The sequence below is a fragment of the Tiliqua scincoides genome, chromosome 8 (genome assembly GCF_035046505.1).
Source record: "Tiliqua scincoides isolate rTilSci1 chromosome 8, rTilSci1.hap2, whole genome shotgun sequence".
Lineage (NCBI taxonomy): Eukaryota > Metazoa > Chordata > Lepidosauria > Squamata > Scincidae > Tiliqua > Tiliqua scincoides.
In genome coordinates, this window is record NC_089828.1 from 6,914,537 (window position 1) to 6,938,427 (window position 23,891).

General features: G+C 49.2%; 1 protein-coding gene across 2 annotated transcripts; it reads right to left on the reverse strand.

Moving 5' to 3' along the window:
• Positions 1-2,342: 2,342 nt before the first annotated feature.
• On the reverse strand, positions 2,343-23,214 carry DPP8 (dipeptidyl peptidase 8). Of its 2 annotated transcripts, none has more exons than XM_066634824.1 (20): positions 23,197-23,214; positions 20,248-20,521; positions 18,691-18,803; positions 17,518-17,691; positions 16,308-16,476; positions 15,707-15,817; positions 14,200-14,328; positions 13,473-13,534; positions 13,230-13,330; positions 12,070-12,247; positions 11,457-11,616; positions 10,065-10,144; positions 8,626-8,778; positions 7,994-8,129; positions 7,249-7,394; positions 6,418-6,564; positions 5,711-5,863; positions 4,919-5,061; positions 4,708-4,819; positions 2,343-3,407 (listed from the first exon to the last, which is right to left on the reverse strand). In XM_066634824.1, exons 2-20 carry the CDS (start codon positions 20,504-20,506, stop codon positions 3,282-3,284), a joined length of 2,652 nt encoding a protein of 883 aa, XP_066490921.1. In that variant the 5' UTR covers positions 20,507-20,521; positions 23,197-23,214; the 3' UTR covers positions 2,343-3,281. The 2 variants fall into 2 exon arrangements, with proteins under 2 accessions (XP_066490921.1, XP_066490920.1); XM_066634823.1 differs by lacking the exon at positions 23,197-23,214 and adding an exon at positions 22,427-22,637.
• Positions 23,215-23,891: the final 677 nt, after the last annotated feature.

Below are 23,891 nucleotides of genomic sequence, written 5' to 3' on the forward strand. Positions count from 1 at the left end.
TAAACTCATCTTTTGCCTGTCTTGTTCCGTTGATTTATATGCTCCCCTGATACTCTTGCCAAAATAGAGCTCCATCTTCAATAATTAGTGTATGCACTGCTGCTCGTGGAGTCACACAATCACCTTGTAATGTGTGTTGTGAAACAGCCACTGCTTGTTTCCCGGTGCTTATTTTGGGCTTAGTAGTTGAAAACCTGGTCCCACAGTAAACAGTGAGGTGGGGGGGGGGGAGGCCTGGTTAAGGCAGTGCTTTTGCAGGCACCATTCAGTGGTCAATTATTTCATTTATTGATACATTTTTAAGTACACGTTTGGATTTTTCTGCCTTGGGCATTCCAACATGGAGGGCTGTCTCTGACCAGGGAGCCAGCTGGCCTTTTGAGCTGCCACAGGACAGAGATGCACTCACTGCATGCATCACTTTTGCTTGCTTGACTTCAAACATCCATGGCAGGGGATGCTATTCCAAGCCAGTGCCACCATCAGGCCTCTCAGATGATCCAATGGTGATACCCCCTTTGCACCTGCTGCTTCAGCATGCCCTCCCACCAGCATATCTGCCTCGCCACCTGTCAACTTTAACCAATCTGTCCTCATTGCAGCCTCCCAATTCTTGTTTGAACAGTGGCAGCAGCTCTCAGCAGCTTAACTAACAAAATCCAGAACTGGTTCATCAAGGTATTGATAGTACTCAACCCCAAAGCCCCCATGATCTCTCAGCAGCTTTCTTATGGATGTCCCCAAGCAGCTGCTCTTATTTTGTGTCATAGCACCCCCTGCTGGCCACAAGAGCCTGCCAGAGAGCCTTTACAGGCATGGGAGACACACACACCCTTCTCTCTACCTGTTGTATCAGGCTGACAGACGGTCACTAGTTCTTGATTTCCAGTTCCTGTTTCCTGATGCAGTCCAGAGGGACAAATGGAGTCTAAGTAAAAGGATGAGATGCCAGTACCGCTGTACCCCCAAATAAGCTCTGAAAGAACCTAGTTGTGCCGCAGGGCGATGGTTCATTGCTTGCTTGCCTTTTAGCATCTTTGCCAAGCTTCCCCCTTTTTCTAGTTCATCAGTGCCCAGTTTGTATCTCATGCGCTTTCCTCTCCATGGCTTTCTTTGACCTTTCAGTATATTTCTTTTGCTAGCACAGTTTGCCTATCTGGTCTCAGGAGAAAAGGTCCTACTACTACTACTCAAGTTTAAGTACTGGTTGGTTTCTAGGGAGCCCCTGGACTGGGGGCTAGTAGCCACGGGGAAAGGCTTTCTCACTTTGAATGGAGGCAGCCAAGACTACATTTCCCCAGTTTGATTTCAGTTTACTCAATCAGGGAGTGAAGCAGGAAGATGCCATCATTAACCACTAGCTGCTGCACCTGTTTTATGCTCTTGCACATGCTAGTGTAGAGGTTCCCAGAATGGGATATTACAACACCCCAGACAGGGAAGCCTATCTCTGACCCCTTAAGGGGCAGTGCGATGGCAAAGACAGCAACAGAATTGTGGTGATCATGTCACTTCCTCTCCCCCCCCCCCCCCACACCATTACTTTGGTTCCCAAACTCCTGGAGAGTTTGGAAACCACTGTACTAGTGAACAAGATTGCACAGGGCCAACTGATGATGCGAAGTTGCATTCTACCAAGTCAGACCATCGGCCTGCCTAGGTCAACATTCTCTAGGCTAGGGGTAGCCAACCTTTAGGGCTCCTGGACCTGGAAATTGCAGCAGGTGTAGCTTGTGAGATGATGAGCTGCACCTGCTGAAATTCCCTTTTCTACACAATTCTTAAAGGTCCAGGAGCCCTAAAGTTGAAAGGCTGGCCACCCCTGCTCTAGGCTAACTGGCAGTGGTGCTCCCCCCGCCTGTCTGGTGATGCTTCCAAGGGCTGAAGCTGAACCATTCGACATGCCAAGCAGGGGCGGCTATAGCACCTCCTGCAAGATGCAGACATCCCAACACTCTAGGCAGGGCTCCTGTGGGACCTGAGCCCAGAATCTCATCCCCCAAAGAACCATAGCCCGTCTAGACCAACAAGCCAGAAACTAGACAGGTGCTGGATATAGGTGCAGAAGAGTGAAATGAGTCCTGGACAGGGCCGTGCAATGGGTAGGGAGGCAGGAGAGGTAGTGCCTCCCCACTGGATTCCTTCGAAAAGTGCTGCTGCCATGGGAGGTGTGCAAGCACATACAACCCACATGTGGGTTTTTATACACACACATTTTAATGTTTATACTCCCACCTGAACTACTATGAGGCAGAACAACCGAAGAGGGCTTGGGGGGTGGGGGACAGAGTTCTCTGGTGTTCTTTCAAACCAGGCATTATTAGGAAAAGGTTCCTGCTTTATTCAGCGTTTCTCCTCTGTTGCAACAAAAAGTTTCGTAACCCAACTGCAGCCAAACTAAACATTTCTTCACTGCGCAGTCAGCCAGGAGTACAGAAGGAATCAGTGTGCAAGGTCTCAGAGCCCTGCCACTGCTGACAAGCTAGGAGCTGCAATACAGCAGGACTCTGTGTCCTGAAACTGGACACCTGATTGTCTACTGGAACAAAGTGGACCCCAGATGGGGGCATCCTCTATGGGGTGTGCCCATCTCGCCATGCAAAGGACACTGTGTGGGTGTGCTGAGAAGGCAAGAGGTTTCATAAAGATATTCTCCCATCTCACCCCCCCCCCTTTTACACTGCCTGTTTGTGACCCTGGCAGCAATTGTGCTCTCTGCTGGCTACCATTTTTCCAACGTTTTATGTACGCACTGTCTGAGCAAGGGCAAGTAACAATGGCCTCACTCTAGTATGCCTTCATTAGGGTGCCACGTAGCCAATGGGACTTGTCTGATACCAACAGAAGAAGGATAATGCTTTCTCTCCTCATGCTGCCGTCTTGTGAGTAACAAAACACAAAAAAGAGGATTTAAGAATGCTGAAATCACACCTACAGCAAACGCAGAGAAATCAAGCAGCACACATGCATGTCTGTGGTGCAGCAACACCAGAGAAAAGCCGCCATTCTGCCAAGTAGCACAGACTTTTTTACTTTCTTATTTACACTTAAAATTATTTGGATGCTGTACGGCAGTCTCCTTGTATGGCACCAGAGTTGACTTTTAAAAAATAAGAATAGGGATAATAAAGCAAGGCTGCGTATGTGTTTTATCTGTCTGGGGGGAGGAAGTGGTCACGACGGAGGCAGCAGCAGGCGCCAGAAATGACACCCCGTTCTACGGCTTCTGTGCTTGGTTAAGCAGCCGTGCGCGCCTGTGACCAGAATCCCTCCAAGGCTTGTCACTGCACCGCCTTCAGTGCCGCCATGCGCGAGCCCAAGTTCTCCTGGAGATAATATAAGAGGTGAAGTTCATAGTGCTCTCCAGATTCTGGAACCCTGATGCTGTGTCTCTCCTGAGGATAGATCTGAAAAACAAACAAAAAGAAAACAAAAATTAAAGTAGTCCATCCTCTCTCTCTCAAAACCGGTTGTGGGAATAACCCTGATCTTACGATTATTTTTTGATCTTACGATGGCTTTATTCATTTATTTAATGTATCCAGCTATTTATATCCTGCAAGTTTGGAGGCTCACAACAATTAAAACACCATAATATATGTTCTGCCAAATCCCAATCCAAGCTCTGCCTGGAGAATTATGCCCACATTTAGCTAATTAGCACCCCTTTTTTAACCCAAGAATGACCCTGGTTCTGCCCTGCAGTACTGCTGGACCCCACCACCAGGGTAGCTCGCCTGTTTAACCTACAGAGGTCCTCCTTCCTGCCAGCAGCCTCCCACCACTACAGCAGCCCCTTGGTCCTCAGCAGGTCTTGGGCACAGCAGCCAAACACCAGTCTTAGTGTCTCCAGTAGTTTCTGCTCCAGCAGCTTCCAAAGTCCATTCACACATCAGTTCAGTCTGTCCTTCCTCAAGCTTTCCTCCTTCTGCTGCCCACAAACCCTTCCTGCCTCAGGTGCTCCTTATATCCCTGAGGGCCCTATGGCCTTCAAGTGGCTGCAGCTGTGCAGCACACTACCTGGAAGCCCAGGCCTTACCCTTAAAGGGGCCACTGCTGACACCACACCCTACCTCCTTGCCAGATCTACGGAGATTCCAATACAATATACCAAAACAAAACTCAACCAAACCACAAATCAAAATCATTATCCAAAACAAAGAACTGGGTAAATACATGAGCATTTCAGGCTGCAGAAGTGCCCAAGAAGGAAGGGCCTCCCTCAGAACACATGGCAAGCTCAGCGCATCAAGCACATCTGTGCCAGTTGGCAAAAGGCTGCTTGGTCTCCCAGCAGGAAGCCTGACTTCCAGGCTTCCAATGACATCCATATACTGTATGGTTCTTTATATGCCACTTTTCAGTCAAGACTGGCTCCCCAAGGGCACGTCATGGTGGTGCTTGGTCGAGGGCCCTCATTACCCAAAACTTGCAGGTGAGGAAGAAACTCAGACCGGGGAAGGTGTATTCTGAGACAGGGGGGACCAGTGCTGCTGTGAGCTGCTGACATGGTATGCGTACTGCAAGTATCGGTGTAACTTCAGAGCCCCACCATGGAGCAAGAGGATTGGTTTGATTTGTGTCCCAGAAGGCGCTTCCAGCCCCTGGATCACTGTCTGGTGAGGAGAGTGTATGGTCAAGGCAGGAGTTTGCCACTCTGCAGCCTTTGCACCCACCCTCCTGTTGGGCAGCCAAGCAACTCCTTACCTGCAGGTCATAGGGCTTCCCAGCCCTTACCAGAAAACTCAGCAAGATGCTCGTGTGTGCAAAGTGAACATTTTCGTCCAGGAATCCATGCAGCAGCAGCAGCCGGTTTGGTCTGGAAAAGAAGGAAAGTTTGTCTTTTGGGCTCCAGTTTAATGAGTTAAGAAATGCACATTTAACCCAAGGCAGGGACGGGGGGGGGGGGAATACTTACTCTGAAGGAAACTTATCTGCTTGCATAGCCACAGAGCCAAGGTAGTAGCCCTGCTCGTTATTATCCGGGTGCCCCATGTAGCGCTCTGTGTAGCCCGTGTCATAGAAGAGCCACAGTGTGACGGGCGCTCCAGCCACAGCAACCTGCGAGGACGTCCCAAGAACACACTCAACATTTTGCACAGAGTCAACCATGCTGGCTGAAGAAGAGTAACTACTCCCAAGGAAACAGCTATCCAAACAGTGACCTGGAACCTGATGTGGCTCTTCACAAATGAGACCAAGCTCATGTTGACTTTGTTAGTGGGACAGATTCAAACCTCCTGCTCCCAGCTGGTGTGAGGAATATTTTTGCATTGCTCTTTAGGCAACAAGAGCAGCACATGTACACTGAATAAGCAAATAATTAAAATGACAAAAGGTGATCTATTTGCCACCTGAAGGGCTCCACCTCCTCCATCAGACGGTTCTCCTGGCCTCCACTGGGGGGAGAGGTCCCCATCTCAATTGAAACAACAACAGGGGGCAACAGCAATGCTAACACACTTTCCCTTGCGTGTTTTTCCTTCTGACGCTGTCAACAGGTCACCAAAAAGGTCACTCGTGCCAGAGTGTGGTGAAATATCTCCACATCACCCCTCAACCCAATGCCAAAATTCAACCAGAGAGAAAACTCCAAGAAAACTGGCCAGGTCAAACAGACATGATGCTTTGCAGCTAATCTGCAAAAGAAAACACCACCACCACCACCAAACAAGTGCCAAAAGGAAGATCCTTTTGTGCCTGCACACACCTTGAAGATCTCTGGCCTTTGCAGCAATGCCATGAGGGAAAGGAATCCTCCGTAGGACCAGCCATGGATGCCAACTCGGTCTAGATCGATGAATTCATATCGGGAAGCCAAGTACTGCAAGCCTTCCACTTGGTCACTAATCTCAATCTGTCCCTGTTGGAAGAAGCATTTTTTGCAGAGAACGTTCTTGAAACATCAAGATGTTGTCAGTTCAGGTAGATGGGCAGGACCTCCTAGCCCCATGGCAGAGCTGCCAGGTTCAGTCTTTAGTTTCTCCATGGAATCTCGGATAGCAGGGCTGGGAAAAATACCCCCCTCTGCAAGAGGTTCAGCTGCCAGGCAGAAGAGATAGACCAATAGACTGAGGCCCAAGGCAGCTGCATGGCTTTCTCAATTCCTGGTCTGTGCAGCACCCAATAGCCTGGTTTTCTAAAGGTCTTTTGTTATTCCTAGCTTCCTTATTCATTCACAACTTTATCTACAGGTTTACGTCATGGGAGGCCCAAGCTCTGATACCTTCCCAGCCATGAAACTCCAGTCACTCTCTCCTAGGTGATCCTATTTTGCGGCGTTACTGTGAGACTATGAAAAAGAGCCACACCAGCTACTGGAGGCTCTGTGCAACACACCAGCATAACCTTCTTTCCCAACGCAAGCCCCTGAGCCCCAGGCCTGTGTCAGGATGCCTCTCTTGTTGGACCACCTACCATCTTGTGTTTGAAGGCACCTTCGAACTTCAATCCCCGGTGGCAGGAGCCTCTGTTGTCAATCACCACCACCACGTAGCCCAGGGAGGCCAGCGTGTTCAAACGGAAATATTTGACCCCCTTGAACCGGTTGTTCACCAACTGCACCTAAAAGGAAGCACCAAGGACCTCCTGTATACTTCACAACCAAAACCCAGAAAACATTAATGTGCAAAATGAAAGGGATCCCTTTCCGCAGCATCCCAACCCTGGGTGTGTTTGTGCTGGCAGCCCTCCTGCACAATGCATCATTCCAGCAAGCTCCAGGCCAAAGGCCCCTTGTATGTAACTCACCCCACAGGGAAGGTTCTTAAAGTCCCTGCCTGGGAATTTTCCACTGTGGTTTTACAGGACTGCAGTACAAGCACAGATTGAGGTGCTCAGCTCCCTGGGTAGACCAGATTTCATTTTACAAAGCCAAGCCCATGCGTGCTACAAGGCGTAGAGCCTGACCATGTGTGGGTGAGGGCTCAGAAGCCACGCAGCACGGTCAAGAGAGGCTTCCAGTCACTGGAGGCAGGGCTGCAGTGACCTGCTCTGTCCTCTGACATGATTAGCAAAACCAGAATGAAACTGAAATAATACAGAATATTGTATAAAACAAACAAAGCAGGCTCAGTTTGCACAATTTATGCAAGTTCTGGAGTGCAGCCCTCCTGGTGCAGAGCTTAGATTGCTCAGGCACAGAATTCTGGTGGAGGGCTCCTTTCAAAGTATGCAGAACACACGGTCCCAGTTTCTGCACGTAACAGCGACATGTCTAGCTGGGAAGGTTTTCCGAAAGGCACTCACCTGAGGGCCTCCATATATGAAGAGCACAGTTGGGTATTTCTTTCCAGGTTGGAGATTGTGAGGTTTGTACATCATTCCATAAAGTACAAATCCCGAGGAGCTCTTAAAAGAGAAGATCTCAGGGGGGACGTAATCTGGGAGGGGTCCTGCAGAAAGTAAGGACAAAGGGTCTGTATTTAAATAAGGAACAGAGTGGCAGGGATGAGCGTAATGATTCATACCACCCGCAAGTTGTAGACTCCTACTGAAGTCTGTCTGTCTGTCTCTCTCTGTCTGTCACACACACACACACACACTCTTCAGATTCCAACTTCTTTTAAAAGTCAGAGATTTTGAGAGTGGAGGGCTGCCTTGTTGCTATCAGCAATAGTACAGGCACTAGCCAATAGTACCTGGGGCAGTAGCAGATGAGCTCTAGCTGTGAAGAAGAACTGGGAGTGCTTCATTTCTTACAACTAATGTCCGAAGGCTTGGTACCTCCTGCTACACAATAGTCCGAAATAATCTCTTTTACTTTTTAGAAAATGGCATCTGTACAAAATCTGAACCAAATCAGGTGACTGTTGCACAGCCACAATCCATACATAGTCCCAGTTGCTTCCAAGTGAGCTGCTCATGTGAAGAAAACCTCCACTGTGCAGGCTTCACGCAGGACAGCAGCAAGTAAAGAGACACAGTTGGGGGGGGGGGAGTCAGGTCTTTGGACCAAAAGTGCCTCCAGAGCTTTCCATCCAACTCAAAATACCTGCAGAATCCAGAATGGTGGCCCAGAATTCCTTGGATCTATGGGCCACATTGTCTTCAGGGCCAGTCAGTTTGTACAGGGACACTTGGTGTGGGTTCTTTTGGTTGCTGAATTTGCAGATGACCATGTCGCAGTTCTAAGAGGAGGAGGAGGAGAAAGGGTGACTGCCTGAGAGCCAGCAGAATAACACAAGAGAAGCCGTACTGGATCAGGCCAAAGGCACAGCTTAATGACAGAGTGGTGTGGGACAGGTTAAATTCATAGGAAACAATGTGGAAACACCAGAAACTCTCGCCACCCTCTGCCCCACCCATTTTCCTATGACAGGGCACCAGATACTGATTACACTGGTGATCCAATCACCGCACACCAGCCCCTGCCAGGAAGACTACCGATCAGATGATAAGATGTGCATTAGGGGCCGCACCTCTCCAGTCTCTCAAAGGGGAACATTGGTGGTGGCAACTTGGGGCTCAGAGGGAGGACTCTGCACAAACCACTTCTTGTCCCTCAAAACACATACAGCGAGATATTTTGCAAGCACTTGCCTTCTCAGAATTTTGCTGAAGGCGCTCTGCCCCAGGAGGACTTTGCACGCGGGCACCCAAGCGGACAGGGGAGGGGGGAAGTACCTGACTAATGCAGCAGGCGTGCGAGAAGCCACACTCTGTCAGCCGCTTCACCTCTCCGGGACTCTCGTAGTTAACGACGTACAAGTGATGCTCCAAGGGAGAATCTTTCGTACCTTCAAAATATACCAGTTTTTTAGCTTCATCCACCCGGATCTGATGAAAAACACACATACAGAAGGGAAAAGAAATGATCCAAGTTTGCACCACTGGAGAGTCCAGGCTGGGCTTATTTCTCAGTTTATTTCAGCTGCCCAGGTGGAAAGTTAACTCCAAACCAAAGTAGTCTGGCAAGCTACAAGTCGCAATTCCTCCCAGGATCCGTGAGGTTTCTGGGCTTGACGAAGCACATTCTTGGATTGGTCCCCAGACAGCCAAGGGAGACAAGGGCAAGACTGTGCACAGCGCACAGAGGCTGCTCCACACCCAAATCTGCTGCAGGCTTCTGCTGAGCCATGAAAGTATTGACCTGCTTTACATATACAAGGCCCCAGGTAGCAGCATAGCTAGAGGGGATGCCAGGCACTAAGTACTTCAGGGAGCCTTCCCGCAGCATGCAAGCTGCACCTCCTCCCCCTTCAGAACCTTTCCTAGGTGTAGACCTCTGTTTTGCTCTCCCTGCCCAGAATGGCTCCAAAAGGGAGGGGGAGGGACCACTTTCATGCCATGGGGTGCAAAACTTAGGTTCTTTGCACCCCCTCTAGCTACACCACTGGTCGCAGCTTCATTCTTTGTATCAGCAACTGTTACCCTACACATGCCCGATCCCGTCTGATCTTGGAAGCTAAGCAGGGTCAGGCCTGGTTAGTACTTGGATGGGAGACCGCCTGGGAATACCGTGTGCTGTAGGCTTATACCATAGGCTTTCGAGACTGAAGGTTGCCAACCATTCTTTGTGCAGATTTTCCAGGAAGCATTGAGAAATACACCCCCCCCCCCGCTGAAACCCTGGAGAGTTTCTTTGAGTCGGTGCAGATAATACTGAGCCAGTAGCGTTGCTAGAGTGGGATGTGTGCGGTAAGTACAGCAAGTGCCGAAATGAGCAGCGTAAGCTGTCCCTCCCACGTGCCACTGAAACAGCGATGGGAATGTCCCCCACTCTGGCTGCACTGCTGTATTAAGCTACAAGGACCAACAGGCAGCTGTACAAGGCAGCGCCACATATTCATGAATGAGCTGCTGTATGGACCTGCTCTGCCAAGAAGCACAGCCCCTTCAGCAGAATCCCAGCAGGCCTCTATGCAAAACGGTGGATCTGCTCTCGCTTCCCATGTGCAGTGAGATTCTGTCAGAGGTTGTGTGCACAGAAGGGTCTCATTCTGTCTCACAATCAGGTACCCAACTCGCTTTTAAACCAGAGTTTTTTGTTTTCAAAAGATGAAGGACACATTCAAAAACGCTCAAACGTGAGAATCAAAGAAAAATGGAATGCAGGGACTTACATTGGAACCATGTCGGCCAAGCACTTCCCATTCCCCGCTAGTAATTGGCAGCTCCTCTTTAGTAGGACACAGGAAATCACCTAGAAAAATGAGGCACGTTATGGACACGCCTGGAGAGCCCCCTGCCCCTCTCATATAGCACCATTTTCCAAACAACTAGAAACAAGGACACTTAAAGGCACCTGGCCCAAGATGGGTGACTTGAATCATGCATGAAATAGCAACTATTTGGCCCACCACCAACACCTGCTTGGGAAGAGGAAGTACCCTCCGGTTCCTGCAACTGCAGTTCTCCGAAAGGGGAAGAACTATGTGGGGGGAGAGCCGTAATCTGCCTGGCCTCAGTGCCATTGATTGCTTCACTCCCAAACTGCTCTGGGCAAGGTGGTGCTTCCAGGAGGGCTGAATTTGTGCCTTGCCAACACCACGTTGCCAAAGGATAACGCACATGGGGAACTTGGATAACATGAAGGATAACGCTGCTTGAATAAGGGGGGAGGGAGGAGAGGATCTCCTGGTGTACTCTAGAGTGGAAGATCTTCATGCAGAATTGCCACCAAGTCCATAAAGAAGGGTGTTGAAATTTGCTTGTAAGCAGGTAGTTGATGTTTGTCTCCATCCTTAATTCATAATTATTTTTTTACTTTTATTAGATTCAAACCTGCCCACCCAGATGAAAAGTTTTCTTTAAAAACCTTCTTGGATGTTTGTCCTCCCCCCCGCACTGGTGTGTAGAGTTTAGTCCCGCAGTAGCAAAGCACACAACTCCACTGAAGCAGCACAACTTGCCATTGGGTTCACTGTCTAAAAAGCAACATAGTTCAATGGTGAGAGAGTTGGGTTCACCACTGGGTTCCAATCTGCTTGGACAGCCCTCTGTAGGCAAGTCAGCCTCCCTCTGCTTGGTCAAATTCTGCTATCTGAGTCAACTCTGTAAACCGCTTTGTGAACTTTTTGTTGAAAAGCTGTATATAAATACTGTTAACAATATTAACAACTGTAGCATTGATGCTGCACACAGCTGTATGCTGTGTACACTGTATTCTGCTTCTGACACCAATGCAATAGGAAGGGCCAAAGAAGAAGCACAGCATCCTGCTAGAGCTTCCCCTCCTTCCAGGGACTTTTTGGCTGTAAAGAATTCACCAGGGACTTCCCACAACACTTCAGGTTCATCTGCACTGCCACCAAAACCAACGCCTTAACTATTTAACATTAGGTGGTTTGATGTTTAGCTGTAATCCAACTGGTGAGTCGCCAGCACAACGAAAACGCCAACCTAATTTTTCCTTCTTTTTTTCAAAACTCCAAGGAAATGATTCCCTCACCCCCACATTAGGCAGCTTAATCTATTTCATTTCAGGCCAAAGGAAAGCGATTCAAGCGGATTACTTGGAGCAGGGAGTCCACCACAGGATCGCTTGTATCGGCTCTCTTTCAAAACTGCTGTGATTTTGTACAGGTGCCGGAATCCTGTTTTGCATTCCGATGCAAATATAAACTCTATCACATCCTCATGTGTTTGGGGGAAAACATGGAAGATATCATGGATCTGCGGAAACAAGAGAGGGCTGAAAATTAAAACAGAGGCTGGCAACAATTAGACTCGCAACAAGTTGAGTTCAAACTGATGAATCCACTCTGTCTAGAAACGATAATATTTGTCAACATTCTATGGTAGGCACTTGCCCCCGAGCATGGCACATATTCCATGACATCACAGCAGTTCACCCACTGGCCAGGAGCCGCCAGCAAGCAACAGCCGAGTCTTGGTCTACACACACATCAGCGATTTTTAACCTTTTTCATCTCACAGAATGCTGACAAGGTGCTAAAATTGTCAAGGCACACCATTAGCTTTTTGACCACTGACAAGGCAGACTGCACTGCTCACATCTTCCAAGGGCCCTACTAATAGATGACCCTCCCCCTACCTCCTGCAGCACACTTGCAGAGCATCTTAGGCACATCAGACTGGTTGAAAATCGCTGCTATTCACTCTTACGTTTATCCAGATGTCTGTCGTTTCTTCATAAATAATCAACGGTGTAACAGAGTCCGGCACAGCATCAATGAGTTTCTGCCTCTCCATGGCATCGTCTTCCACAGGTATGAATAAGGCAGGGGGAAGCAGTACAATCTGAAGTCGCGTTTGGGAACGGTCCAGCAAGATGGCCCAAGCACTAAAAAAAGGGAGGGGAATCCTTTGTTACTGCTAAGCATTCTGGTCAAAGGGCTAACCATCAGTGTACCTAATGGGAAATAAACTCACTTATTTCAGTGGGACTTACTTCCATGTAAATATGGGCACTGAGGTGGCATTTTCCACCTTGCTCCCAAGAGAAGACTTTGGGATATTCCATGAAAATCCCAAGAAGACTCCGAGTCTACTGAAGTCTGTCCGCCCTGAATTGCAGTGGACCATTTGGGCAGCTGAGGAAAGCAAACTTTCTAACACCCACCACTACCACTTCTAAAATTCAACAGACACCACCTAATAAACCAGAGTGCAGCAAAACATGCAAGACCATTTAGAGAAGCTGGCTGATTCCTTCCATCAGATGTGCCTCCACATCTATTCAAAGGAATCTTTGCTCCCTCGAGAGATCTGTTTAGTGGACACATAAGAGTGGAGATTTTTGGGTGGCTGCACCAAGGTGGTGGAAGTTGACCCTCAAGGTTCTTGACATTTAGGGGGCTTATTAAGCACCTGCACTGTCCCTCTTGTGAGTATGTTATAATTCCTGCTGCTATCCATATAATTATTACAACAAATGACATTTGTTCCTGTTTAGTCTCTCTATAGTGAACCTTAAGTGATACAACCTCTCTCTTGTATTGTTGTTGCATTCATGGCTCAAGGCCCTGAGCACTTTGTGGCAAAAGCAGGAAAGAAATTACAGGTAAGAAATGTTCAGAATATTCTCTCTTGGTTCACTCATAGTTTATTTTATTACCGCAATCGTGTCATAACAACATGGTTCGGTTTAGGGAGAAAAAATGTTATTTCAGGTTATTTCAAGTTTTGGCCAACTCTTCCTAATACGTTTTAAGACATAGATGATTTGTGATGATTTTAGATTATTTGTGCCTGGATTTGCATTGTGGAAAAAGGAAGGCAATCCCAGAATGCCTCAGAACTGGAGGCAGAGTCTGTATACGTACTATTTTCCCTCCCGTGTCCATCCTGCTCGAGCGATATACTCCACCCCTTCAAACAGAATCTCAAAAGGCTGGACAAGCTCCTTATCCACCACATCTGAAATCTGTTGAAGGAGTAAACACATACACACACACGCATGTTCAGAACAGTTATCTAGAGGCTACATTCCAGTCGCTCCAGTCTCAATTTATTACACATCCCCTCAATTTGATTCAAGAACCCAAAAACCTGGAAATCACACTTACTCTGCCATCAACATCAATCGTTATTTCAGACAGCTTGAACGTGACTTTGGGATTAGCCGTCCCTGTAACGAAATGCAGCAACACTGCAGTCACAAGGGGATGGTCCCAGGCAAATCCAGATTTCCTTTCCAGCAGGATCATGTTGCAGTTGCAACTTTCAGGCAGAAATGAAATCAGCTGCCAGCTGGGAATGAGCCAAAGTGCCTTCCCTACACGCTGCTCGTTTCACTGCCTCATTAGCAGGGGGCCAAATCTGGGGTGGGGGGAATACGGGTGCTTTACCAGTAATGGTGCTGGGAGCCAACACAAGCCCCCTGGGAACAATCCATCTTCATCACTGTACAGCTGTTGCAGAGAAACCAAAATAGAGGCCAAACCACTGTAAAACTAGGGGCAGCAACAAAAGGTGAGTTGGGGGCAGTTTAGGGACAGCATTTATTCATGTTCTGCCTTCCCCGCCTGGAGGTGCCCAAATTGTTTTTTAAATATTTATTTTTTCTAAACACTAGCAGACCAGAAAATTAAGAGGCAGGGATTAATGCCTCTCTGGCTTCTTCGAGTTGGCATTTCTCTCCAAGGGGGGGTGGGGAGAGATGCACAACACAGCTGAAATATCCCCCAAATTTCACAAGCCATATTACCACTTTCTCTTCATCTCTGGTTATACGAATTAGGATTAAGCCCCCGTGTTTCAGCTTGTACCAAACATCACAGCATAATTTCTCACCTGTTTTAGGGTACCTGAAGGAATCCGTCCTCCTTGTCTCCAACATGGGGGATGTAACGTGAATAATCTCCACCTCTGACTCGTCGTTCTCTTCATACAGAATTCTAAGAACTTTTCCTCCATCAACAGCTGCCAAAAAAACACGACACATTACAATTAACAAGAGCTCAAAAGAGCAATCCATTCAATGTCAAAGGGAGCATAAAAGACCCCATGACATAACTGGCCACACGAGAACTTGAAGTGACTGAGGGTTCCATCTTGGATGTTGATCCACCACTCTGTTTTGCAAGAAAGAGTGTTGCGAGAATAGTGAATTACAGAATGGGGGAACCATGGATGTGAGGATCTGCCTGAACATGAGAATGCAGCAACTCAGAACGCTCAATGGAAGAACCTGACAAAACCCCCAGGATTTGACAGTCATATGAACACAGGAAACTGTACCATCTGTTTTGGCTGGTTACTGCTTCTGTAGTTTGGGAATGATGTTACCTAGGATGAAGTCTGTCTAGGCCTGGCATCAGCATATGAAGAGCCAGGATGGTGTAGTGGTTCACAAATCTGGAATTGGACATAGGCCTGGAAGATCCAGGTTCAAATCCCCACTTGTCCATGAAGCTTTCTAGGCGATCTTGGGCCACTCACTTTCTATCTCTGTCTCACCTACCTCACCTTAGGTCAGCCCTTCCATAAATCTCAGTGAGGTCAGTCGGATGGCATCTTTAGGGGGCTCTGTCATACCTGGAGCATCACAACCACAACTGGAGACAGTCCAAGGAACCCTAAGGCTGCACCCAGTTCACCTGGCTGGCAATGACCCCCCCATGACCTACAATCCAGAGTGAAAAGAACTGCACACTCATGCAATATTTCAAAACTTTCTTAAAACTCAACCTGCTTTCCTGATGCTTTTCCTTCTGCCGATTCTAAAACTCAGATTTCCTGATTAGCCACTACTGAGAAATTGCTTAGCCCTGACCCACCTCCCTCTCTTTTTTTCATTGCTGTTTCTAATGCTTAGATCAGCCATTTTCAACCACTGTGCTGTGGCACACTGGTGTGCCGCAAATGGTCCCCAGGTGTGCCGTGGGAATTTGGGAGAAGGTCATTTATCAATAGGACCATTGGGGGATGTGAGCCCCCACTGACAGCACAGTGTGCCTTGTCAATTGTCAAAAAGCTGATGGTGTGCCTTGACCATTTTAGTGCCTTGCCAGTGTGCCATGAGATGAAAAAGGTTGAAAATTACTGGCTTAGACTGTAAACCTGTGGGGCAGAGCACTGTGAGTTTCAACTATCGTTGCACAGTGACTGACACCTTTAGGTTCTTTAAAAATGAAATAGGAACAAGTAAACCCTCACAGACTCCCATCCAGAAGCAAAGATTGCTTTGGGGTTCATGCATTGAGTAGGAAGTAGCATGTCACAGGACAAAATTTAGCTCTTCCCCAAACATCAGAAACATCTGAGGAGTTTCCTAGGCCTCCAGATTGCATGCACTTACTTGGTTCGACCACTGGACACCACCAGTACCCAGTGTAGCGATCAAACTCCTCCTGTAGCACAAAGGTCGCTATGCCTGCAGTTTTCGGATCTTCTTCAATGTTGGCAAATTCTACACAAGCAATGCAAGAAAGATTATTTTTTTTCCAGGGAAGGAAACTCTAGCAGTTTAGCATTTTGCAAAGTGGAAGTAAATTTGAAAACATCTACTTCAGAGGTCCCATGGAGGCATACCACCAAACCACGCTTTGCCTTTGTCAGTCAGGATTAAGCATTACATTGGAATACCTAAATTGTGGCTGAGGACCGGACACAAACCTGAAGTGTGAAATCATTGTTTGACCTGGGTCTGCAAACCATGGTTTGTCTTAAGCATGGTTTGTCTAAGGCCATGCCTGCTAACCAGGATTACGACTGTTTCCTGCCTCTCCAGCTTCCCCACCTGCAAGCAGATCATGCCAAGTTCTCGCTACGTGCGTCTATGGGTGTAGCTCAATAAGTGCAAAACCACAGTTATAATGCACTTTGGGGGCTTTTATTGGGGAGGAGGAAATATACCGTGATGGTGCGTTATGTCTGCACCAGGTCTAAGGCCACATCACCTTTGTGCACAAACGTCACCCTCCTTTCTTCTCTGGTTACGAGATTGGAGATCCAAATGTCATTGCTATGGATAAATGCAATCCAGTTTGGATCTGCTGGGCACAGCTTGGGATCCATCCGTATGTTTGGACAACTTGTCTCCACCAAATTGGGGCACAACGGCTGCTTCTGCAACAATGATCAAGGAGGAAGAGGAAAGAAGTTATAGGGCTGTTTTGAACAAGTTGTCGTTTTTCAGAGGTTCCAAAAACTCCAGACATCACTGGAAAATGGTGACATGACAGCTGGCAAGGACTGGTGGGTATAGGACAATCACAAAACATCCAGGCATATTTCAGATATTATTTAAAAAAAATGTAGATCCCACCTTTTTCCTGAAATAGGACTCAAGGCAGGTTATGTAAAATTGCAATTAAAACCAGAAAAACATATAACATGAGAAAACATCACAACCAACAGCAACTGAATACGTCTCAAATTATCCTGTGAACCTGCTGATAGAGGAGCATGCGTTGCTCAAGGCTAAGCACAGCTCCAGAATAGAGAGTTCCACAGGATTAGTTCAACAATAAAGTCCTACTCCAGCCCACAGCCAATCCCTGCATAGCACAAACAACAAGCTTGTGTCAAGCAACATGTTGCAGGGTGTGCTAAATAGATCTGGGGTGCCTTTTATGCTGAGTCCTCTGCCGCTGCATCCTTCTGTCTCCAGCGCAATTCGCACTTTCTGAGACTGCATTAAAAAGTTGTGAGTTGCGGGCACCTAACTGCTGCCTTTTGCACAGTTTTTTCAGCACTGGTGGCTGTGCTTGGTGGTGGCAGGTGGGGAGAGGATCATGCTGTGCGCCTGGATCGCCACCCTCCTAGCCAGGTGGACAAGAAGGGTGCGGTGGCAACAGCAGCCAGTTTTGCAGGCTTCCGCTTGACTTGCCCTTCGACCAGACCTGCTTCCAGACTTACTCTGGACACAAGAACCCCCTGGAGATCTTCTGCCCGCATTTATTGCAGAGCTGAGCTCACTGACAAAATTTTAAGCGCTGAGAACAGGAAACATTCCCTCTTCCTCCCTCCCCCTCCTCCAAAGGGCAGAAGATCCAAATCCAAGGTAAACAACTGTAGCTCACAAGAGTGCAGGACCCATGTTGTTGCCAAATGCAGCTGCCTCTTGCATCAGACAACAGAGACTGAGGCCAGCCCTCGTCAACTCACTGTGAATCCGTGGGGGCCTCCGTCTTTGACGTGGTAAATCCCGCTGCCTGCCTGGAAAAGAAATGTGCCACTCTCCTGGTGATAATCATAGGAGGCGATTCCAATTGTCCCAATGCGCTTCCGCTCCCGCAACAACTCCTCCTCACGAGAGTACATCCCGTAATCAAGACTGGCCTAGCGGGGGGAAGCAAGAGAAGGCCATGAACCGTCCATGTCTTCCATTACTGCAGTGCTGATTTTTCAGAGTCCTGGACATTCATGGGGTCAAGACAAATCCCAGACACAATTCAGTCACTGACTCCAATGACAGTCCAATGCAGAGTTCCATGAGAATAAACCCCTCTGAACATCAGTGGAACTTCCTGCTGAGTAAATACGCAAAGGGTTGGGCTGCATGTTGCATTGCGAGTTGTGGGGCTGTGCTGCAACAAATTTAACTCCCACAGGCTGCATTCTGACATCACACAAAACCATGGTTTGTTTGAGCGTCTGAACCCATGTCAGGTCACAACCCATAGTTTGCAACGAACTGCCAACCAGGATCTGAAACTACAGTTTAAAACTAGTTTGCAAATCGCAGTTTGTGCTAACCATGGTTCACCATTACATGCAGACATATAAATTGCTGTATCTTCCAGACAGGAGTGAGTGTGTAAAACTGAGTGCTAAGGAGGCAAGAAATGAAAGCAGACTAGTGCTCTAAGTCCTGCTTCACCTATTGTTGATTTGGAGGCTCACAACCATGGTTTGGCACATCTGAACTGAGACACTGATTTTGATGGGGACTTGCATCACAACTAGCTTTTCCTGGACTGGGCCTAAGACCTCTCTCACATCTTTTGCTTTTTCTTAAGAAAACTATCACAAGTAATACTAAACGCGCTTTGGCAGATACAGGGGGGATTTCAATAAAGGATGACTTATGCAAAGGACAAAGCTGGAAAACCTTAAGGTGCAAAAAGGTTTAATGGCTAAGAATTGAGCTAATCAGGAGGGGAGCTGAAAAGTTCAACCAAGCTATTGAGACTCCCACCAGCAATCCTGCTAACGGCTTTCATCTTAACAGCTGCAGCTCATTCAAACAGGATGGGCTGCTAGCCTGGCAAACTTCTGATGGAAAGGGAAAGAGGGAGATATGGGAGACACGCAGGAGATTCTGCTGGATCAACTCACCTGAAAAAGATCCAAGAGAGGCTTCCAGGACAGCATAAGAACAGCAGCCTTGTTTATGGTCTTGGGAACTTCGGAGTAGAAGAGCGTGTTTTCCCTGTTCTCACCAGACATTGCTACACATTAAAAATGTGGATTATTCTGGTTAGTGAAGAGGTCGTACAGAAGAAGAGGAGAAAAGACTTCCCTGTTCAAAATCCCTGTTCAAAATCAGCCCTGTTGAGGGCTTTTCTTTTTTACAAATGGCATCAGAAAGTTGATTTCTAACACAAAACCTTACCTGATGTCATGCACTGCTTACCCTTGCTTAGAATTGTATTTCTGTCAGTCAGGCAGTTAAAAGATTTGGATGACTAATTACCTGTCTTTTAACAGACCAACTTTAAGTAAAACTCCATACAGTCGGCCCTCCTTGTCAGTTTAAATATCCACGGATACCAAGCCTGCAGTTGGAGGACCTCAGAGGACATCCTGGACGTGACTGGAAGGCCACACATGTCCTCCAGAGGGCTGGGTGCAGCCCCCCAGGTCAGTAATTGCGCTGCTGCAAGTTCATCATCTGCGGGATTTGGTATCCATGGGGGTGATGGTCCTGGGATGGATCCCCCATAGATACTGAGAACCCACTGTTATCTACACAGTCATAAGAACGTAAGAGCCCTGCTGGATAAGATCAAGCACCTGTCCAGTGCAGTATCACCCCCACAGTGGGTCAGTCAGATGCCTTAAAAAAAGTCCATAGGTCCTGAAGGCAGCAGCCCTCATGTGTTGCCTCCTCCCCACAAGAAACTGGCAGCCAGCAAGAGTGATTCTCCAGGGCTGGAAGGAGCACATGGCCATCATGACTTGTAGCCATACAGTTCTTCATGACTTTGGCTAATCCCCTTTCAAAGCAGCCTAACCTGGTGGATGAGGCATGTTCTTCTCTCTGTGGGAGGACGCTGCCCCTCTCTAAACCCAAGAACAGATCTGAGTTACTTAAAGATACACAAGGCAACTTATGGTTTAACAAGCATTTTCTTGAAAAGAAAAGTCTTTTTGAATGTATTCATTTCTTATTGTATTCATATCCCCAAACCAGCCATTGCAGGTCTTTAAAAAGCAGAGCCGTCAGTTGAAATCTTCTCTTGCCAACTAAAACTGAGTCCCACCAAGTAACCCTTCTTTGACTAGTAGATGGATGTACTGATTAAAGCTATTGCAAGGTTGCAGCCCTGCAAATCATGCCCCCAGCATTTTAAATTTGCTTTTGCCTTCACAAGTCCACAAGGTTTGCCTTGCTCATTGCTCCATTTCACACGAGGCAACCAGGGCTGAGAAATAAACACTTGCTTGAGGTTACAGGCATACAGCACAATCCTACGCACATCTACTCAGAAGTAAGTCCATTTGTGTTCGGTGAGGCTTACTCCCAGGAAAGTGTGCATAGGATTGCAGCCTGGGCCCATGGCAGAGGTGGGAGTTGGGGGCAGGCTCACCCATATTCTGGTCCTTTGCCAATCCACCCCCTTCCGTATTCACTTTCTGTAAATGGGGCACAGCTCTAGAAGGCAAACCTACCGAGGTAGTAGACCCTGTCTGAGTGGGGGCCTTCTGGATCATTTCTTTTCACAAACGTGAAGTCATGGGGGGCCTTGGCCATCAGGCAGCCGTGGTACTTCCTGGTGTCCATCAGCAGCTTCTTCAGGTGGCTCCAGGAGTACCGCTCCACATAGTATGGTTCCAGCTTTGACGTCCCACCTGGCACGGCACTGTCCCTGTGCTCGGCCGTCTCAAAGACTTCAAGGCCTGGTTGCTCAGTCTCCATTGCAGCTGCCATGGTGCATGTTGGTCTCTGGAAAGGAAAACAAATTGTCAATTTTGGGAGGCACATTAACCCACCAGATTGCCAAGCGGCCAACCTATCTTGAGCTGTAGCATCATCCCAGAGGCCTTCAAATGTTCTCCTTTCAGGGTAGAAATGGGACTATGGTCAAGCACAGAGCACTTGCTTTGCATACAGGATGTCCAGGTCCCATCTTGAAAGCATCGTCAGGTAGGGCTGGGAATGACCTTTGTTCAAAACCCTGGGAGCCATATGAACACCCCAACTCCATCTGGCTTAAGCTTAACTTCCAGGATAAGTTCAACTCTTTCAGGGCCCAATCCTATTGAACTTTCCAGCGCTGATGCAGCCATGCCCACAGGGTATGTGGTGCATCCTGCAGTGCTAGGGCAGTCACGGAGGCCTCCTTAAAGTAAAGGAGCATTTGTTCCCTTAACTTGGAGCTACACTGCAGCTGCATCAGCACTAGAATGTTGGCTAGGACTGGGCTCTCAGGCTGCAATCCTATCCACACTTTCTTGGGAGTAAATCTCATTGAAAACAATGAGACTTACTTCTGAGTAGACATGCATAGTATTGGGCTGTCAGTCAGTTGGCACACAGACAGGGTAGATTATCCAGACAAGACCCCTTCCTTAGACCCAGCATTCTTTCCCAACTACAGTGCACAACAGAGCTGGAGAGAAGCTACCACAGACGTGGGAGTTCACTGAGGCATCTCATGTCTTCCTGCAGGGGGCTGGTGAACTGATGGCACTTATGGTGGGATGACTTGGTGGTGGTAGTTTCCCATTCCTTCCTTTAGGCTTTTGTTGGAGTTGTGAGGGTTAATTTTGTTTTTTGATCTTTTTATTGAAGAGTTTATATAATGTTATATGCAAGATATAAATTTGTCATGGGGGGCCAATTTTGTTGGGGGTGGCTTCCTGCTTTTCTGGGAGAGGCGATACAGCATCTTTTGGCTCTCTTTCTGCCACTTTCACACTGGTTTTTTAATTGCATTTTTGCAATTGTAACCGCTACAAACTCCTTGGGAAAAGTGGCTGAGAAGTCTTTTAATGAATAAATATTCAGCCAGTTACACTCATCAGGGCTAGAATTCTCTCTGAAATGTCCCTGGCCGTCTCCAAGTCCTTGACTGCTCTACAGTCATTGCTGCTCTTAAGAGATCTGCCAGCTCCGCTTTCCATTCACTTTGCTCAGATCTCAAGGGGTGGCTTTGCAGTGCCGATCAATGCAGTGCCACCAATTCTTGTTCGCTGATGCCGCTCGGTTCATGTCAGGCAGTGGTCCCCTCCTGTACGAAACGGCCTTGGGTAGAGCCAGACTACGGGGCTCAGCTCTGCTAGTTGGCCCAGCTAAATCTCCCCAGGCCGCAGGCACAGAAGGGTCTTCCCCATCGCCTGCTCCCTCCGTGGCTGGAGGCTGCAGGGCCTGAAGTGGGGCCTTTCTGGGGGCACTTTGGCCCTCCTGTCTTTGGGTAGAGTTGCAAAAGCCACCTTGCCAAGGACAGAAGTGGGGGCAAATCCACTGCCCCACATCCCCCAGCCTGGTCCCCTCCAGCCAGGAGTGGCTCTCTGGGGCCTCCCCCCCCCCAGGGCTTTGCGCTGGGGATACTGCTGGTTGCCAATCCTGGCCCGGAGCGGGCACAGCAGAGTGGGGGCACCCCCAGGGCCTGCTCTGGCAGGCTCAGGGCCAGCCTCTCCATGCAGCAGCACCCCGATCCCCACTGGCAGTGCCTCCCCAGGCCCCCGGGGCAGGGGCTGCGACATGCAAGGTGGAGGGGGCATCACCTCCCGGCTGGCACAGCCTGGCCCGGACTGGGGGTGACCGCACAGCAGGGCTGAACCGGGGCAGGGAGGGGGATGCCCCGCCCCGCCCGAGGGCGCTCCTGCTGCTGCTGCTGCTACTCACGGGGGAGGAGAGGAGCGCAGCGGAGCGGGAGGCGCGTCCCTGCCCTGCCTGCCCGCCCGGCTCCCTCGGAGGTGGCGGCGGCGGCGGCGCTTCCGCTTCCTCGCCTCTCCGCAGCCGAGCAGGCTCCCTGCCCGCCACCCTGCGCACGCTGCCCCCGCCCGGCACGGAGGAAGGAAGCCAGCCAGCCAGCCGGGCGCTCGGGCAGCCCCTGCTGGACCTCCGGCTCCTCGCGGGGGGAGAGCCCAGAAAGGGAGGCCCGCCGGCCGGCCGGCCCTCCTCTTCCTCCCAGGAAGGCAGCTGGCTGGCCCAGCAGCCCTGCTAGTCCTGCTCCCGAGGAGACCTGCCAGGAGCGGGCGGGCTCCCGGGGCGGCAGCAGTGGCGTACCCGGAGGGGGGGGCAAAGCACCAAGTCCCGCAGGGAGCTTCTCCGCCTGCTTCCCCCCCCCCCGCCTGGAAGAGCTCCGGGGGAGGCTCCCTGCAAGACTTGGAGCCCGGCCCCCTCCGGTTCTCCAGTGGCCCTGCCAGTGGGGGCCTGTGCAAGGGGGCCATTCACAGAGACTCCTCCAGGTGTGGGCACCTTTGCTCCTGAGCTGGGGCTGCACTGCAATTGCGCCGCTGCTGGAAAAGTGGAGAAGGCTGGGGGCCCTTGTGCGCTGCACCCCCTCCAGCTACACTGCCAACCACCTGGGTGCTCCCGGCACCCACTTTCCAAACAAGGCCGGCTGAACAGGAGAGGCTTCCACCCACAGCTCCCGCTTCTGGGATTCTGACCTGAGCTCCTCTGGGTCCAGCCTTCTTTCCTCTAGCACAGGGCTGTCCAAACCTTTTGGCAGGAGGGCCACATCATCTCTCTGACTCTGTGTTGGGGGCAGGGGGGAAAACAGAATTAATTTACATTTCAAATTTGAATAAATTTACATAAATGAATATATTAGAGATGGAAGTTATATGAAGGAAGGCAGGAAGGAAGACCTTGTGCAAAGCAAGGCCGGCCTTTCCTTTTCTGCCACTGCTGCTTCACAGATGTCAAACAGTAAGCAATGGAGGGAGCCCTTGGCCTGCAGACAGTTGGCCCTCAAGCTGAGAGTAGTCGTGTTGGGCAGGCACAGGTTCCAGCAAGTCTCCGGAGGACCAGAGGCTCATTGGAAACTGGGGGCTCCCTGTGGGCCAGACTGAGGGCTGCAAATGGCCCCCGGGCTGGGGTTTGGGCACCCCTGCTCTAGCAGACAGAACCATAGCAGGACAAGCACCAATGCTTCTTGTGGCCCACTGTTTCTCAACCAGTGGTACTTGAGGTGGTGTCTGGTGGTACTCACAGGATTCCTGCCGCCCGGCAACAAGACCAGGAGCATGACGCAACAAACAGATAGGAACAGGCCCGTAGCCAGGATTTTAGAGGCGACTATTTTTTCAAGGGGGGCAATGATGTCAGGTATCTATACTGGTGGGCAAAATGAAAGGATAAG

What these genes read in the sequence shown, in the direction of transcription:
- DPP8 (XM_066634824.1), bottom strand. Translation starts at nt 20,506, where the DNA reads ATGGCAGCTGCAATGGAGACTGAGCAACCAGGCCTTGAAGTCTTTGAG. An exon ending in CTCTCTTGGATCTTTTTCAG is followed by an intron (nt 17,692 to 18,690) that starts GTGAGTTGATCC and finishes TCCCCCCGCTAG; the next exon opens with GCCAGTCTTGATTACGGGAT. An exon ending in AAAGGCCAGAGATCTTCAAG is followed by an intron (nt 5,062 to 5,710) that starts GTGTGTGCAGGC and finishes ACGTCCTCGCAG; the next exon opens with GTTGCTGTGGCTGGAGCGCC.